This window comes from Miscanthus floridulus, chromosome 14 (assembly GCF_019320115.1).
Source record: "Miscanthus floridulus cultivar M001 chromosome 14, ASM1932011v1, whole genome shotgun sequence".
NCBI classification, from domain to species: Eukaryota; Viridiplantae; Streptophyta; class Magnoliopsida; order Poales; family Poaceae; genus Miscanthus; species Miscanthus floridulus.
This window is the reverse complement of record NC_089593.1, coordinates 47341297-47360323: the sequence shown is the minus strand read 5'-3', so window position 1 is coordinate 47360323 and position 19027 is coordinate 47341297. Positions and strand designations below refer to the sequence as shown.

Below are 19027 nucleotides of genomic sequence, written 5' to 3'. Positions count from 1 at the left end.
TTGCTTGGTCGACAAGCCTACCGGTCTTGTCAGCACGTCTGGGTATGGTCATCGTGAGCTTACTCCTTACGCCAAGGCATGGTGTATGGTGGAGGTATTGTGTCGGCCATAGGGACGCCATGGGAGTGGTGGTTGTTCACCTGCTCCCCTACTTGGTTTGGGCTTGCTGGTTGTCGTCGTGGCCTCCGTCTTGGCGTCCGCTTCTTCAGGGGAAGTCATGGTACGATTGTACGGGGAGAATGGCTATCCATCGTGGGCTGCCTGCTCTCCGGGTCGATGCTACCTGCTCTCCGGGTCGAGGTCCCATTGTCCCGACCTCGCATGGTCAGGTCGGGGGCATAGGATCCGGTCAGAATGGGAGAGCTGGCTCTTGGTCGTGACTCCCATGCCATAGTGGTTGTGATCATACGTCCGTCCATCAGGCTGGATAGGATTTGGGTGGTTCTGAGCCACGCGGGGTGACATTGTCGAGTCTTGGTGTCGTCTTGTCTGTCAGCGGGGTGTTGACCGAGGTGACGCTCTGCCCCAGGGCCGGACGGTCAGAGGGGCTGTCGTCCTCTTGTACTCAGTGGAGTGTACCTATGCACGTCTCGTCTGGGTAGGCGTATTGGATGCGTCTTCCCACCTCTCGTCCTTTCCTTAGTGGCTAAGGCTAGAGGCGGTCGAGGGCACCGCGTGGTGTGTGGTCAAGAGGTGGAAGAGGTCGAGGCGGGCCTCGTGTGGCTCGAGGGCAGGAGGTCGAGGCGGGTCACGGTTAGCTAGGACGTGGCTAGCTGGGCCGTGCTTTGCAACTCTCATAATCGACCTTTGGGTATCCCGTTTACATAACCCCGACAAGTTCTATATCTGATTCGACGAGGTCTTTCTTCTTTGGAATACTGATAGCATATGCCATGTCACAAAATAACAGGCCTTTGCTATATGATAGAACTATTAGTTCTCAATTTCTTTTGCAAGAAATTGGCTATACGAAAACCATAGTTGAATATGTGAAAGAAGCCAAGAATTAAAATCAATGGTACAAAGAGATGCCCACTGACTGAAATCGCTATCCTATTTTTGTGTTGTGGGGATCTGGAATTACATTGCCTACTCACTGCAACCACACATTACTAAGCAAATTTGCGAATAGAGAACATGTAGCTAAAAATCAGTTAGAAAATGTCATACGCCCTTAGCCCTCAGTTAGAGAAGAGGTTCTGGAAATTCTTTGGATTCACATGCCTCTCCTCTGGTTAATCTAGATGCCAAATCAGCTTAATACTCCAGAAACAGTAACATGCATGTCTTAAAAACATCTATTTTTTAGTATGGACCAGACCTTAAAATTGGACTCCAGAAAGATCAATGTTAGAACCCACTCCGTTGTGGAATCAGCTTAATACTCCATTTGACAATATTTGTCCACACCGCCTAATATTTGTCCACACTCTTGATTAGGTCCAGTCAACACAGTTCTCAATATACAAAAATATAGTCGACACAGTTCTCAATACACAAAAATATGCATGTTGGAGACTAAATGCTACATATTTTGCCTTAAATGCATAACACAGTTCTCAACGTAGTTCTTAATTTTGATTTGAAAGAATCATGACCCAATATTGTGTGCAATGAACTGTAAAGTACGCCTTGCCTTGTGTACTCAATCGTAGCACACATTCTTTCTAGTAAACCAGATGGATCAAGAATTACTCTCAGTGCCAGTGTACTCAATCGTACGATGTAACACTAATGAACCACCTAATACGTACTTGAACTCCCAAATCAACAAGCTGCAAAACACAAGTTTTTGTTCAGCAGAAGCGTGCGAGAAAACAGCGAGGGAGTGGGAAAAACAATGCTGACCTTGGAAGCGTAGGCCTCGGCCTCGTCCAGCGCCCTGTCAAGCTTGCCCGTCGCACCCCACGCACCTCGCTGCAGGTCGCAGAACCGGCCACGCTGCGTCAGTACGACTCGACCGGCATCCCCCGCAACGGGAGCTAGGACTAAGACGACGGACGGGTCTCTAGGTAAAGTCTCTCACCTCGGATGCGGCGGCAGAGAGAGAGAGGAGGGCGGCGCCCAGGCGGCGGCGGTGGCGGCGGGGGCATTCAGCGGTGGCTCAGTCGCGGGCGCTCGGAGGCGAAGGGCGAGGGGCGAGTCACGTTTTTTTTCCTGAGGACGGTTGAGGGAGCCGGGTGGGTTCGTGGATAGGGGAGAGGAGGCAAGAGAGTCGGAGGCAGACCCATCTGGGGTGTGAACGATTGCAGTTTCCACTTTTTAGGAGTAATGTTGTCCATGAATGGAGATGTTTGTAGATCTAGATCAATAGACCATCTTCGGCTTACCCTATATTCGGCTTGTTTGGCTTCTTTTTTCAACCAGAACAATATTTTTCTCTCACAACAATTCAGCCGGAACAGTATTTTTAAGCCAGTTTCAGACAAGCCATGCATGGAGTGGTGAGAAAGTAAGAGAGGTGATTTTTCTGTTTAATGAAAATGAAGTGTTTGTAAATTTACAAATACTACTATGTGCCAGGATTTTTCCAAGATTCTAAAACCAACTGATATCGGATTGTCGAGTCAAGTTTATGTTCAGATTAATGATTTTTTCTCTAGTTAAGTGAGAGTAACACTTTGATGCAATTATATATTTTCATTAAGGCCCATGGATAGAAAGGTCATGGATGTACACGAAATGAATGCGGGAATTCTCTTTTTTCCTAGTTGAAAATGGCACATATTGAGGGCTGAAGTAAATATTGCTATAGTCAAACAGCAGAGAAGCTAATTTGTTTGAATGGCATGTTTACAGCCAGAAAGACCGGTTAAATCATCTTCACCAAAAACAACAATAGAACAATAGATATAATACCAGCATACCGTAGCCTGCCTAGAATTTTTCATGTAGTTCACTCAACCTGTGCAAATCCAACTGCCTTACCTAGAGTTCAGATCAAGCTCCCCAGATCTGCGCCAGTCCTCCTGCCCATCTGAGTTCCCATTCTCTGGTTCGTTCTCATCATTGAGGAAATCCTCAGATGGATCTTCATCATCCCTCTCAGAATTTCCCCACTCATCTTCACCATGTTCTTGCACCATGTCATGACTTGGACCATCATCCCCTTGCGAAGCAACAGCACTGGCCCTTATAGGACCATGATTCATCATCTCAGAGTGAGCTTGTGCCTCAGCACGAGCATGCTCCATTGCCATACGCATCTTCACTTCAGCAGCCTCGCGACCAGCTTTCTCTCTCGACTCTATCTCTGCTCTCAGTCCCAGCATAGCCTGCTTTTCCTCCTGTAATAAGGCTTGCTCCAGCATGAGCCGCTCCTCTGACCTGAACTCACCAATGGCCCTTTTCTTTGTCATTATGTTATATGCCAATACTTGCTTGTCAAATGTTGTCGTGAACTCAGCAATCTTCACTAGAATGTTATGGTCCCATTGCTGCAGGCGAGAAGGAATCTGGCCTGTTGTATCACTATCAAGGATTCTGTCATCTTCTTCAGCCTCATAGTCAGCAACAACATGGTAAGGCAATAACCTAGTTTTAACACAAATGGAATAAATGGCATGAGTAAAATACCATATGGAGAATGAAGAGATCATACAGTTTACAAAGGCAGGAGATAATAACAGCACATCTTAATCTACTAGGTAGAAACTTACATTTTATTTTAGACCAAGGACTTCCACAATGGAAATTCAGCAGTACACAAATTATAATGTATTCACTTCAGAATGTGTATACGTCCTTCAAAAAGGAATATTACTTTAAGAGGCAAAAGAAAAAAATCTGTATTACCCAGGTGATATTTGATTATCTCATCTGAACCCAGCACATGCATACATATTTACATGCAGTAGTGTCACATTACTCTCTAGCTACAATCACAAGGATTCCCAATTGTTAATAAACTTGAATGGTGTGTTTGTACTACTAACTCATGAGAAAAAGGCTTGATGCAACAATTTCAATATATTATATTACTCTGAGGGCACATAGTTTGGTTTCCACTTTGCAGGGTCAATATAAATAAAATATTCTTGCAATATGCAGGGTACAAATCATATAAGACTAGTTTTCTGATTTTGCATAAATGATTACTTATTTTGTTGTTCCTGGGATGAGGTGAAATGCAAAAATAATGCGAACTATAGTTAACAATGCAGTTTCTGTAATTGCGTTGTCATGTGGAAGGTATGATATTAGATGGCGTACACCACGTGCACCGTGCACGTGACCTTCACAAGGGGAGCATTTGCCTGTTACTCCAGAAGATTCTAAGGTGTGTGCTACACCACTTAGACTTATGTAGTCATATTAATTACTGCTCCATTGTCATACGCATGTCATGAGTGAGTAGAAGCATTTCTCACATGCAAGACAGCATGTGTGGCATAACCCCAGTGCAACAGGATGCCACAACGAATCAAAAAACGTGGATCTTATAAGGTACCAATGTTCAGCTTCAGCCCCATAGCCAGAAGCATATATGACATTCTACATGGTATGTTCCCAGTAACATGATGTGATTATGAATTCCACGTGTAGCGTGATAGTGAGAAAAAACTAGTATCCGTTTGAATAAGCCAACAAAATATCGTGCTTAATGATCTACAATGAGATGCAGGAAGAAAGAAAAGACAAAATCCAAACCAGTCCCCAACAACTTATGGTGTTGCATCAAAACTTCATCGCTGAACACCACTCAGGTAAGGGTACAACAATAACACTAGCAAAAGAAAACAGGGAATCAACAAGCACAGTGAATAAACCCTCATATTACAGTCAGGGCATAAACTGGTACATGTGACTAAACATTCATATCATCGAAGGCAAGTTCAATGAAACAAATGGACTCCATTCGATTGAGTTTGTATATAATAAAAGGACAAAGGTACAGTAATGACATACTCCATTTAGCCACAAATAAGTGAAGTCACACCAATACCGTTGACCCAACTTTTTTATTATAATAAATATAGTTGTATGATATAATAAAAGTGAACTATTATGACACTACCTTACTATACGAATCTGCTTCTATAGTTTTCAAACACTGAAACTCAACACATAAAATGTAAGTTGTTATCAAAGAATAGAATGACTGAGTTCAAACAACCCAAAAACATCGCTCAAGTATTTGTAACTGAAGGAGTAACAGGTTATCATACACGAAGGAAGCAACTCAACACTAAATACAGAATGCTAAATGTAACTTGAGTAGTAATTAATAGCAATCAGTTTAACTGCTTGTAATGGTAAAAACTACAAACTTACCTTCCCACACATGACTTAGAAAAAAAAAAGGTTGGATAAAATGCCCATGATAAATTTTTTTAAAACTTTTATGATAAAATCATTATTGTAGTACAGAAATGTAATTCTGAGAATAGTATTGATTATTGAATGACAAATTGTGTTTCTATACAGATTTATTCACATAAAGGATAACCAGCCCATCTGTTTGTACTTCAATGCAGAATGTGCACTCTTATATTTGTGAAGTTCAATACCAACCCTTACCAAGTACTTCCGCAATGCCACCATCTGGTTTCACAATGCTATACAACATTGGAAGAGATGAACAAAACTGGAAATCTACTGACGAAGATAAGACTGAATTTTTCACCCAAAACAAATATTATAATCCAATGACAGCAATTAATTAATACAATTGAAATACCTATTTACAGAATACAACGCACTGCTAGACTTACTGCCCAAAATAGCTAAACAGATGAGGTGATTTCTGAAAGCATTCGATAGCCAACAGCCAAAAAGGATATGCAAAAATCGGAACTAATCAGATTCCGACATGTCATCAGTAACCAGCCCAATATTGCATCCAGTAGACCGAACAAACATGCCAGGCATAACAAAAATTATATCATCAATTCGCACTACATCACACAAAGACGAATTTTTCACGCGCACTCAAACCTCAATGGCCGTATTAAAACCGTGGAGATCTGCAAAAATAAATGCTTAACCCATCATTTCCACAACCTCCCCTTCGCCACAAATACGTGTTTCAAACGAAATACCTCGAGATCGAGATTTAGATACACATCCGAATAGGAAAGTAGCAAGATTTGGCACGAATCCGACGGTAGCGCACCTGTTGACAGCGTCCTCGATGGACTGGAAGGGTGTCTTGACGTCCGGGTTGCAGACCCGCATGGCGTCCTGCAGCGCCATCTCCATCTCGGGGCTTCGTACCCGCGCCGCCTGGGCCTGGGCCTGGGCCTGCGCCGCCGCCGCCGCCGCCGCCGCTGCCTGCTGCTGCTGCTGGGGGGACGCCTGCTGCGTGGCCTGCGACGGCGACTGGGATGGACCCTGGGAGTGAGACGGCTGGGGCTGGGGCTGCTGAGGCTGTTGGAAGCGAAGCGGGCCTAGGGGGCGGAGGTGAGCGTCGATGTTGGAGGGGAAGCGGGACATGGCCTGCTGCGACAGCTGCTGCGGGTGGGACTGCGCCTGCTGCATTAGGAAGAGTTGACGCTGGAGCTGCTGGTGTTGCGCGGCCGCGGCCGCCGCGGATGCGGCGGTGGAGGTGGATGGTGGAGGGGTGGGATTCGCTGCGTCGTCCATGCGGTGGTGACTTCGGAGGAGAGGACGCGAGTCGGGAGTCGGGACTCGGGAGTAGCACTGGGATTGAGTGAGATTTGGGGGAGGAAACCGGGTGCCTGGACCCCACGCGGGTCCGAAAGCATTTCGATAGGCAGTTTTCCCGATAAAAATAGATACCAAGAGGAACCAATCCTAGATTACCGAGAGGATCAATTGCCTGGTGCTATTGCCTAAAAGCATCTTATCCTAGGCGATTTTTTTTTTTTAAGAAAGAGTACCGTAGTACTTTCGTTGTTATTTAGCAATTAATGTCTAATCATAGTCTAATTAGGCTTAAAAGATTCGTCTCATGAATTTCGTCTAAACTGTGTAATTAGTTTTATTTTTTATTTATATTTAATACTTCATGCATGTGTCAAAGATTCGATGTGATAGGGAATCTTGAAAAATTTTGCAAAATGAAGTGCAACTAAACAGGCACATAATATAAATCTCTTTCTGATCTAAAAATACCTCTAGAACAACTCATAAACCATCCTCCCAAACTTAGCATTTAGGAAAAAAAAAACTCCTCCATTGCGCGTAACTAGGGATGAAAACGGATCGGATACGGATGGATATCACCGATATTACATTTGTTTTCATATTTTTGTCCGGATTCGGATTCGAATACGGATAATGTCAACTATATCGAATATGATACGATTGGATATCGACATCATAAATATGCGATTTGAGTATTCGAATACGGATACGGTATCGGATGTTGGATATCTGGACTCGGATACAGACAGATCTCAACCCCTCTAAACAGATTCGGTTTCGAATATGGTCGAAAAATATCCGTACCGTTTTCATCCCTACGCGTAACTTTACGCGGACTCGGCGTCGTGCGGTAAGAGGTTTCCCGCGCAGCTTCCATCTTTGCGTGCGGACTTTTGCCACGATCGTCCCTTCGCGCGCGAGTTCCTCCATCACCGGTTCCTCCATCATGATTTCCTTTGCGTCGTCCAACGCTCGCCGTCTAGGATAGACGATTGATGCTGCCGCAGATGTAGCGACAAGGTACGTACCTGGTTTGCCGTGGACTTGCTGTGCCTCCGCTACCGCCATGGCTTCCTGCCGGCCGCCGTCGTCGCTAAGTTTGCCTTACCCGCCGCCGCTAGAACTGCCTTGGTCGTCGCTAGGTTTGCCTCGGCCGTTGCTAGGTTTGCCGTGGCCCTGTGTGCTTCTTGCCGCCGCCGGGATTGCCGTGGACTGCTGGCGTCCGCCCTTGGTTGTTCCCTCGTGCCTACGCGTGGCCGAGTGTGTTTTGGACTGCTGTCGCCTGTGTGTGCAAGGCCATGGCGGGCTGCTGCTACCTGGTTTCCTTGCTGATGGTCGACTGCTGCTACCTGCTCGCCGGCTGATGGCCGGCTGCTGCTTCTACTGGCCTGCTGATGGCGTGTACGTGCAGATGGCCGACTGGTGCTACTAGCCTGCTGACGGCCTGTACATGCTGCTTACTACTGCTTGCATGGTACTGTTCGCGTGGTATTGTTTCCTGGTTATGATGTTCTAAACATAACTTTCATATTGTTTTTCTTTTGCGAATATTACTTTTAGATTCCTAGGGTTATGATGTTGTAAACATAATTTTCTTATTCATGGCAATTGTTGTTGATATATTTGTTCATATTTGTAGACTCGTCACAATATTACTGAGGCCGGCTGGGAGGTGGCCACGGCCGCCTCCTGGGAGGTGCTGGAGCGGGAGCTAGGGTGGCGGGGTGCCTGCCTGCGCGCGACTACGAAGCTTTTCATGCGGAAAAAAAAAATCCGCAAAAAAAATAACCCAAGTGGCATTAAATTATGATCTTTTAAAAGTGAAATATTGGGTACTACTAGAGATGGCCTTCTTTTTTTCCACGTACCTTTTTGGGAGTTAGAAACATGGTGTTTTCGGGAAGAAGATTTAGGATACTAAGAGCATCTTCAAGAGTTTCCAAAACCCACTTTTAATCTAGATTTATTTGGCAAAATTGAAAACGCTACTCTCCAACAACTCCCAACCTCAACTCTAAAAGCTCTAGTTTTGTTTTGGTGAATTGATGAAACCCTAAGTGCTAACCTAGTTTATCAAGTGATCATGAGATAGGTAGCACATTTTAAGTGGAGAAGCAAATGAAGATCATGACATAATGACGGTGATGCCATGGTGATGATCAAGTGCTTGGACTTGAAAAGTAGAAAGAGAAAAACAAAAGGCTCAAGGCAAAGGTATAAATTGTAGGAGCCATTTTGTTTTAGTGATCAAGACACTTAGAGAGTGTGATCACATTTAGGTTTGATAGTCGTACTATTAAGAGGGGTAAAACTCGTATCGGAATGCAGTTATCAAAGTGCCACTAGATGCTCTAACTCATTGCATATGCATTTAGGATCTAGTGGAGTGCTAACACCCTTGAAAATGTTTGTGAAAATATGCTAACACATGTGTACAAGGTGATACACTTGGTGGTTGGCGCATTTGATCAAGGGTGGTGAAGTTTGGGAGTAAGGGTAAGAAACTCCACTGACGGAGTGTCCGCCCATAGAGTGCGGATAGTCCGACGATGCCACCGGTGTCCTAGACAGAAAAGACGGAGGTCACTGGAAGTGACCGGACGCTAGCCTCGGTTGGACCGGCGCGTCCGGTCAGATGTAACAACGAAGACACTGGCGTCGGTCAAATGACCGGACGCTAGGTCGCTCTACGACCGGACACTGGTAGGGTGCGTCCGGTCAGTGCTGACGTACGCTGACGTGAGGCGCACAGAGGAGACGTTGAGTGACCAGACGCTGGGTGAGTCCAGTCGGGCATGATCGGACGCATCCGTTTGTGAAAATTCACGTTTGGAACCTTACTAGAAATGACCGGACGCTGAGGTCCAGCGTCCGGTCACTTTCTAACTGACGCGTCTGGTCATCTCTTGACCGTTGGGATCGGGTGAACAGTATTTGAAGCAGGGGACACGTGGCGTGAATCACATGACTAGACGCTGAAGGCCAGCGTCCGGTCGATCGGACCGGAGCGTCCGGTCACCCCGCGCTGTACCCAGTGTAGGGGTACAACGGCTCTATTTTGTGGGGGCTTCTATTTAAGCCCTATGGCCGTTTCAAGCTCACTCTCTTGGCCATTTGCATTGACATATCAACCTTGTGAGCTTAGCCAAAGCCGTCCCACTCATCTCCATCAATGATTCATCATCTTTGTGAGATTGGGAGAGAATCTAAGTGCATTGCTTGAGTGTTTGCATCTACAGGCACTTGGTGTTCGGGTTTTGCTGCGGGGTTCGCTTGTTACTCTTTATGGTTGCCGCCACCTAGATGGCTTGGAGCAGCGAGGATCGTCGAGCAGAGGGTGGTGATTGTCTCCGGCTTCGATCGTGATGATTGTGAGGAGTTCTTGACCTTTCCCTGGTGGAGAGCCAAAAGGTACTCTAGTGGATTGCTCGTGGCTTGTGTGATCCTCATCTTGTGTTGGTTGTGTGGCACCCTTTTGAGGGTTTGGCGTGTGATACCAATTAGCGCGTGAACCTCTAAGTGAGTGAATTGCTACAACGAGGACTAGCTTGTCGGCAAGCTAGTGAACCTCGGTAAAAAATCATTGTGTTCATCATTAATTTCGAGGTGATTGGTCTTCATTGTTATCCATCCTTGTGATTGATTGGTTCCTTCATCAACACGGCGGTATAACTTTCTTGATCACTCTCTTTACATTACCGCAAACTAGTTGTCAAGCTCTTTAGTGTAGCTAGTTGTGAGAGCTTGCTTGCTTGGTTGGTGTAGCTCTTTAGTTAGCCTTTGAGAGCACACTAACATAGGGTAGTGTCATAGCTATTGTGTGAATAGAGACTATTTAAACTAGAATTGTGTTAGGTGGCTTGCATTTTGAGTAGGCTAGCGCAACTCTTGCTTCGCCTCATAATTGTCTAACCTTTTGTTAAGTGTTGTTGTAGAAATTTTATTAGGCTATTCACCCCCCATCTAGCCATTAGGACCTTTCAAGTGGTATCAGAGACGAGGTCACCGTGATTTGAGGCTTAACAACCTTCGGTGTAAAAATGGCTCAAATCAACAACACCAAGAAGCCACGCCAATTTGATGGCACAAATTATCCATATTGGAAATCAAAGATGACCACACATTTCAAGTCAATCAATAGAAGAGTGTGGAAGGTGGTAGGAACCAAAATTGAGATTGAGGATCCGAAGAATCCCACCGCGGTCGAAGAAGTGCTTCTCCAAAACAATGACATTGCTCTAAGTGCTATTCATGATGCAATTGATGAGAGAACATTTGAGCAAATCAAGAATATTGAGATGGCTCATGAGGCTTCGAAGAAGTTGGAAGAATCATTTGAGGGTACTCAAGCCGTGAAGGGTGCAAAGGCATACATTCTCAAAGAGAAGTTTGCAAGCTTCAAGATAAAGGAGGATGAGAGTGTGCCAGAGATGTTTCATAGGCTTCAAGTGCTTGTCAATGATCTCAAAGCACTTGGAGAAGAGGTGAAGGACAAGGACTTCTCCCACAAATTCTTAAGATGCTTACCTTCAAGATTTGGTACATTGGTCACTATTCTAGTGAGGAGTGATTTGGACACCATGACACCAAACCAAGTGTTGAGAGACATAATGACCGATGATACATATAGAGATGATGATGAGAAGGAAGAAAAGAAGGAGAAGAAAGATGAAAAGAAGAAGAGTGTGCCATTCAAGGCCACATCATCCAAAGGCAAGGCAAAGCAAGAAACATCAAGTGAAGATGATAGTTCATTTGATGAGATGGATGATGAGAAGATGGCTCTCTTTGTCAAGAAATTTGGCAAGTTCATGATGAAGAAAGGATACCGTGCTAGAAGAAAGAAGTATTCATCCAAAAACAAAGAAGAATCAAGAAGGTGCTTCAAGTGTGGAAGCAAAGATCATCTTGTTGCTCAATGTCCATACAATAGCGACAATGATGATGACAAGAAGAAGAACAAGAAGGACAAGAAGAAGGACAAGAAGGAAAAGAAAGAGAAGGACAAGATGACCTTCAAGAAGAAGAAGGGTGGTTCATATGTGGTCACTTGGGATAGTGATGCTTCCTCAAGTGATGATGATGATGATAGTGATGATAACAAGACCACCAAAAAGAAGGCTCTAGCAAGCATTGATATCAATGAGAAGCCTTCTCTCTTCGACTCTTCATCATGCTTCATGGCTAAGGCCACTAAGGTACACACTTTCGATGATGAAAGTGATGAAGAACATGATGATGATAATGAAAATGAAAATGATAGTGATAGTGATAGTGATGTTGATGAACCTACTAAGGATGAATTAATTGACATGCTAGAAGATGCTAGAGAACACTTTGACATCAAGAGAAGGGAATACAAAAGCTTACGAAAGGAACTAAAAGCCCTTAAGCAAGCCTTTGATGAGCTCAATGCCTCTCATGAGAGGCTAGAGGAAGCCAATGAGAAGCTTGAGAAAGCTCACAAAAAGCTTGAAAAGGCCCATTCCTCTTTGCTTGATGAGCAAAATAAAAGGAAGTATGTTGAAACTTGCAATGTAGGTTTAACTTGTGATATAATTGATGAATCACTATCTATACCTATCATTGTTCCTTCTACTAACCCTTCTTGTAGTACCTCCACTTCCACCTCATCTAGTGGTGATGGTCTCACTTGTGATGCTTCACTAGTGGTTGAGAATGAGAATCTCAAGAAGGAGGTTAACAAGCTCACTCACACTTTGGCTAAGGCCTAGGTGGTGAGGACTGCTTGCTTATGTGCTTGGGTAGCCAAAGAGCTTCTCTCTACAAAGAGGGATTGGGCTATACCCCCAAGAAAGGCAAGGCGGCCTTTGCTCCTCACAAGACTAGTTTTGTGAAGAACAATGGTCGGTTTTGCACTAGTTGCAAGCAAGTTGGTCATAAAGAGCAAGAGTGCAAAAACAAGAGCAAAAATGCTAATGTATCCTCCCTTAAGCTTGATTCATGCTATATGCTTACTAAGGGTACAAATGGTGTGAAGGCTAAGTTCATTGGTAAACCATAGATGGACTCAAAGAAGAAAGCCATTTGGGTACCAAAGAGCTTAGTGACTAACATTCAAGGACCCAAGCAAGTTTGGATACCTAAAAAAATTGATCTTCTTTTGTAGGTCAATTACAAAGCCAGAGGAAGGCATTGGGTTCTTGATAGTGGGTGCACTCAACACATGACTGGTGATGCAAGAATGTTCAACTCAATCAACACCAATGACAATGATGGTTATGATAGTATCACATTTGGTGACAATGGCAAAGGCAAGGTTAAGGGGCTTGGTAAGATTGCAATATCCAATGACATGAGCATATCCAATGTATTGCTAGTAGAGAGCTTGAACTTTAATTTGCTATCCGTGGCTCAATTATGTGATCTTGGATTCAAATGCATATTTGGGGTAGATGATGTAGAGATCATAAGTGTAGATGGCTCTAACTTGATCTTCAAAGACTTTAGATATGAGAATCTATACTTGGTTGATTTCAATGCTAGTGAAGCTAGATTATCTATATGCTTGTTCACTAAGTCTAGTATGGGTTGGTTATGGCATAGAAGGCTTGTTCATGTTGGAATGAAACAATTGAATAGATTGGTTAAGCATGACTTGGTTAGAGGCTTGAAAGATGTTGTGTTTGAAAAGGATAAGCTTTGTAGCTCTTGTCAAGCCGACAAACAAGTTGGAAACACCCATCCTAAGAAAAGCATGATGAGCACTAGTAAATCATTTGAGTTATTGCACATGGATTTGTTTGGGCCAACACAATACACTAGCATCGGTGGTAACAAATATGGCTTTGTGATAGTGGATGATTACACTAGATACACATGGGTATTCTTTCTAGTGGACAAAAGTGATGTGTTTGCAATATTCAAATCATTTGTCAAGGGCATTCATAATGAGTTTGAAACAACCATCAAGAGAGTTAGAAGTGACAATGGTAGTGAGTTCAAGAACACTAGAATTGATGAGTTGTGTGATGAATTTGGAATTAGACATCAATTCTCGGCCAAGTACACCCCATAATCAAATGGCCTTGTTGAGAGGAAGAATAGAATACTCATTAACATGGCAAGGTCTATGCTTAGTGAGTACAATGTGAGTTAATCTTTTTGGGCCGAAGCTATCAACATGGCATGCTATTGTAGCAACCGCCTCTATTATCACCCATTGAAAGAGAAGACACCATATGAGCTCTTGAATGGTAGAAAGCCCAACATTGCATATTTTTGGGTCTTTGGTTGCAAATGCTATATCTTGAAGAAAGGCACTAGATTGGGCAAGTTTAACAAGAAATGTGATGAAGGATTCCTACTTGGTTACTCCACTACAAGCAAAGCATATAGAGTTTAGAATTTGGATAGTGGTACTCTTGAGGAAGTTCATGATGTTGAATTTGATGAAACCAAGGGTTCACAAGTAGAGAATGAGAACTTAGAATATGTTAGAGGCATTCAACTTTCAAATGCCATGAAGAACATGGATGTTGGTGAATTGAGGCCTAGGCAAGTGAATGATGATGAAGATGATCAAGTGCAAGTGCTCTCTAACTCAAATGTGCAAGATGATACAAATCAAGCTAGTACAAGTGGATCTCATGACAATGAACAAGATCAAGTGGCTAGTACATCATCTCAACCCAATGATCAAGCAAGTGCAAGCAATCAAGTTCCAATACTCCAATCAACCAATGTTGCAAGGGATCATCCATTGGACACTATCATTGGTGATATTTCAAGAGGTGTGCAAACTAGATCAAGATTGGCATCATTTTGTGAGCATTTCTCATTTGTGTCATCCATTGAACCAAAGAAGATAGATAAAGCATTGAAGGATGTTGATTAGGTGAATGCTATGCATGAAGAATTGAATAACTTCACAAGAAATTAAGTATGGGAATTAGTAGAGAGACCAAAGGGACACAATGTGATTGGAACCAAATGGGTCTTTAGAAACAAGCAAGATCAAGATGGGATAGTAGTAAGGAACAAAGCAAGATTGGTAGCACAAGGCTATACATAAGTTGAGGGTCTTGACTTTAGAGAAACATATGCCCCGGTTGCTAGATTGGAAGTAATTAGAATCTTGCTAGCCTATGCTTGTGCCCACAACATCAAGCTCTATAAAATGGATGTTAAGAGTGCATTTCTCAATGGTTACATCAATGAAGAAGTATATGTTGAGCAACCTCCCGGTTTTGAAGATGACAAGAAGCCCAACCATGTGTACAAGTTGAAGAAGGCATTGTATGGCTTGAAGCAAGCACCTAGAGCATGGTATGAGAGATTGAGGGACTTCCTACTCTTTAAAGGGTTCATGATGGGCAAGGTTGACACCACTCTTTTCATCAAGAAGATTGGAAAAGATTTATTTGTGTTGCAAATCTATGTTGATGACATCATATTTGGATCAACCAATCAAGATTTTTGTGATGAGTTTGGAAAGATGATGGCTAATGAGTTTGAGATGTCCATGATTGGAGAGTATTGACATCATATTTGGATCAACCAAAAGAAAGTCATTTAAAGGCTACAAAGAGAATATTGAGGTACTTGAAGCATACACCAAATATTGGTTTGTGGTATCCCAAAGGAGCAAAGTTTGAGCTAGTTGGTTACTCTGACTTGGATTATGCAGGATGCAAGGTTGAAAGGAAGAGCACCTCGGGCACATGCCAATTGTTGGGAAGATCACTTGTTTCATGGTCATCAAAGAAGCAAAATAGTGTTGCATTATCAACCGCCGAAGCCGAATACATATCCGCCGGTAGTTGTTGTGCACAAATACTTTGGATGAAGGCCACTTTGAGTGATTTTGGAATCAAGTTCAAGAGAGTGCCATTGCTATGTGACAATGAGAGTGCAATCAAGTTGACCAACAATCCGGTATACTAGTGATCACATCCCTTATAGCCCACTTAAGGACTTCTAGGTGGCTTATATATAATCAATTACTAACTTGGGGGAATTGATTGTTTCTATTTCGTCGTCCATGCGGCGTGATATTGCATGGGTGCCATTCGTTTGAATGGTAATGTATGGATCAATTGCCTCTACGCTAAAGTAAGTGTGAGTTGCGAGAGCATGACCGTCCAAACCGTCGGTCTAGGGGAGAGCTAGTTGTGGTTACTGGAGTATTTACATGTTGCATACATGTATATATGAAGGTACTTAATTGTGGGTACATTTGTCGGGTAGTTTGGATACCGAAGTATATATATCGGGGGATGTATATATGGAGAGTATCTTAGTACTACTTGTGTAATTAGCATTATATCTTGTTGGGTTGGGCTGCAATGAAGTTTTTCTGCAGGTACGCTAACAACGCACCGTGTAGATCGACTAGTTACCGCTAATTGAGAGAACGTATGTATGCCACCGTATATTCCGCTAAAGCTTAAATTTCTTAGGTTTGTGAGGACGTACGGAACAAGCATGCATCATATTCACTCATGACATTCATATTGCATTACTCCCTCCCTTATAATTACTTATCCCAAGCATAAAGTGTAATCTCTCAGCATGAAGTTGAGGAGATTCGCGGTATTGCAAATTATCGTCTGCAACAGTGGTGTCAAACCGCACACGAGAGAGATGAGCTTCATAACCAGCTGATGCACCTCACTATTGCGAGAGATGAGGCTGCACAAGAATTGGATCGTGTGACCCATCACAGAGATGCTTCTTTAGAGTTAGAAGAAGAGGAATACCCAGAAGAAGTCCAAGGTGTCTCCGATGTGGATAGTGATCACTTCGACGAGTAGTTCGTTAGCAAGTCTCACTAGTTAAGCTTTTGCAGTCATACTTGTAATGTACTATAATTCGCTCCCTTCAGGATGCGTAACATTATGGTGAAGTTTAAAACTTGTCATGTTGGAATGCACTGCGTGTGGCGCTAGTAATCTACTTGATGATGTGGTGATTGGAGAATGAATTATTGCCTCTGTTTATTGTATGAAGTTTTCATTCTCGTCAGTAAATACAGTTTGGCACGATTATATTGTTCCTCTCCAATGTGCTAACATCATCAATAATTACTGGTTGCGCATTGTGCAGATGCCTCATACTCGTTCCACCGGTGCGAGTGATGATGATGATCTACCGCCACCACCACCCACACCCACGGAATTGATAGCGATGCTTGCGGAAGGACAGTGCACTGTGGCCGAGGCCCTCTGTACGATTGCGAATCATGATGGCCGTGGTCCACGCCAAGGACCGGATCCAAATCAATACAGTGATTTCAAGGATTTCCTTGACATGAAACCCCCAATCTTCAAGGAGGCTGAGGAGCCTCTACAAGCTGATGAGTGGTTGAATACTCTTGAGCAGAAGTTCCATCGAGCCCGCTTGACTGAGGTGCTAAAAACTAAGTACACATCGCACCAACTGCATGGGCCGGCTGGCATTTGGTGGAGTCATCATCGGTCCACTATGCCTACTAATGCCCAAATCACTTGGGATCAGTTCAAGTCTGCTTTCAGGGGAAATTACATTCCTCCTGGTCTTATGGCGATCAAACATACAGAGTTCATGAAGCTGACTCAGGGGAACAAGAGCCTGAATGAATACCTACAAGCTTTCAACAACCTTGCAAGGTACGCTACCGAGTTTGTGGACACCGATGCTAAGAAGATTGCTAGCTTCAAGTGGGGACTTAGCCCCAAACTGATGAAGACCATGGGAAATTGCAAGTGTGCTCATTTTAATGAGTTTGTGAGTGATGCCTTATCGCAAGAGAACAACAATGCTGTATATGCGGCTTCGAAAAGTCGTAAGAGGGCCTATGAGGCGGGTGCCTCACAATCTAAGGCTCCCGTCACACAGAGGGCTCCATTCCGTCCCCCAGCGTCAGCCGCCAAGTTTCGCCCACCGCAGAAGAAGAATCCCGCCAAGACTAGGTTTCGCAAGGCATTTACAGTTGCTCTTCCCAAGGGCACGACCAGTCAGGGCAGTTCCAGGGCTCCACCAAGCAACATGTCGTGCTGGAACTGCAACAAGACAGGCCACTGGGCAAGGGAGTGCCCTTACCCTAAGAAGAATAACTACCAGGGTGACCGTCAGGGATAAGTGAACCACACTAATATTACTGAGATTCCTTCAGGAGAGGTAGTGACTGCCGGTAAGTTTCTGATTGCCCACATTCCCCGTAGTTGTACTATTTGATTCAGGTGCTTCGCATTCCTTCATTAGTCCATCATTTGCATCCAAGTTTATGCAGAAAACATATACTGTTGAGGGTGAGGGTTATTGTATTAGGGCTGCCAGTGGTATTATCCCAACCAAGCTGGTAGTTGGGGATGTACAATTTGTGATAGAGGGGCGAAGTTATCAGGTTGATCTGGTAGTTTTACCGGGGCTAGGTATCGATGTGATATTGGGAATGAATTGGATGAGCCATCATGGAGTGCTTATTGATACATTGACTAGGGTAGTTATGCTCAGAGATCCTGGCAATCAGGAGGGTTTTCTAGTACAGTTACCCAGGGACATCAATCGTTCTTGCACAACCAATGCGGTGCAAGCAAAGTCTCTGGCAGATATCCCCGTCGTGTGTGACTTTCCAGATGTTTTCCCCGATGATTTGCCTGGATTGCCCTTGGATCCAGAAGTAGAATTCAAGATAGAGTTGCTTCCTGGTACAGCTCCCATCTCTAGAAGGCCATATAGAATGCCTCCTAATGAACTAGCCGAACTTAAGACCCAGTTGAATGAACTGCTAAAGAAAGGCCTTATCCGCCCTAGTTCATCTCCGTGGGGGTGCCCAGCCATCTTTGTGAAGAAGAAGGATCAATCTCTATGCATGTGTGTAGATTATAGACCTTTGAATGTAGTTACAATCAAGAATAAGTACCCTCTGCCATGCATCGATATCTTGTTTGATCAGTTGTCTAAAGCAAAAGTCTTTTCCAAGATTGAGTTGAGATCTGGGTATCATGAAATCAAAATTCAGCCTGAGGATGTCCCAAAAACTACATTCTCTACAAGATATGGTCTGTATGAGTACCTTGTTATGTCTTTTGGATTGACCAATGCCCCCACACATTTTATGTATCTGATGAATTCAGTGTTTATGCCCGAGTTGGACAAATTTGTGGTGGTATTTATAGATGATATCCTGGTCTATTCTGAGAATGAAGAAGATCATGTTGAACATTTACGGGTGGTTCTCACTAGGTTCTGGGAACACCAGCTGTATGCAAAGTTCAGCAAATGTGAATTCTGGCTTTGTGAGGTACCTTTTCTTGGACACATGTTGTCCGATGGTGGAATTATGGTTGATCCCACCAAGGTGCAAGAAGTATTGAACTGGAAGGCTCCCATCTCAGTGCACGAGGTTCAGAGTTTTCTGGGGTTGGCTGGCTATTATTGTCGCTTCATCCCGGATTTCTCTAAAATAGCCAAG

The 19027-nt window shown here is 43.8% G+C and overlaps 1 protein-coding gene across 1 annotated transcript; it reads right to left on the bottom strand.

Moving 5' to 3' along the window:
- Positions 1-2727: 2727 nt before the first annotated feature.
- Positions 2728-6644, bottom strand: LOC136505314 (uncharacterized). The gene is made up of 2 exons (XM_066500467.1): positions 6116-6644; positions 2728-3534 (listed from the first exon to the last, which is right to left on the bottom strand). Exons 1-2 carry the CDS (start codon positions 6583-6585, stop codon positions 2925-2927), a joined length of 1080 nt encoding a protein of 359 aa, XP_066356564.1. The 5' UTR covers positions 6586-6644; the 3' UTR covers positions 2728-2924.
- Between the last annotated feature and the right edge of the window lie 12383 nt (positions 6645-19027).

Bases quoted from the DNA above. Each gene is read 5' to 3' on its own strand.
- LOC136505314 (XM_066500467.1), bottom strand. From the start codon at position 6,585: ATGGACGACGCAGCGAATCCCACCCCTCCACCATCCACCTCCACCGCC. The intron at 3,535-6,115 runs GTGCGCTACCGT...TGTTAAAACTAG, and splicing joins ATCGAGGACGCTGTCAACAG to GTTATTGCCTTACCATGTTG.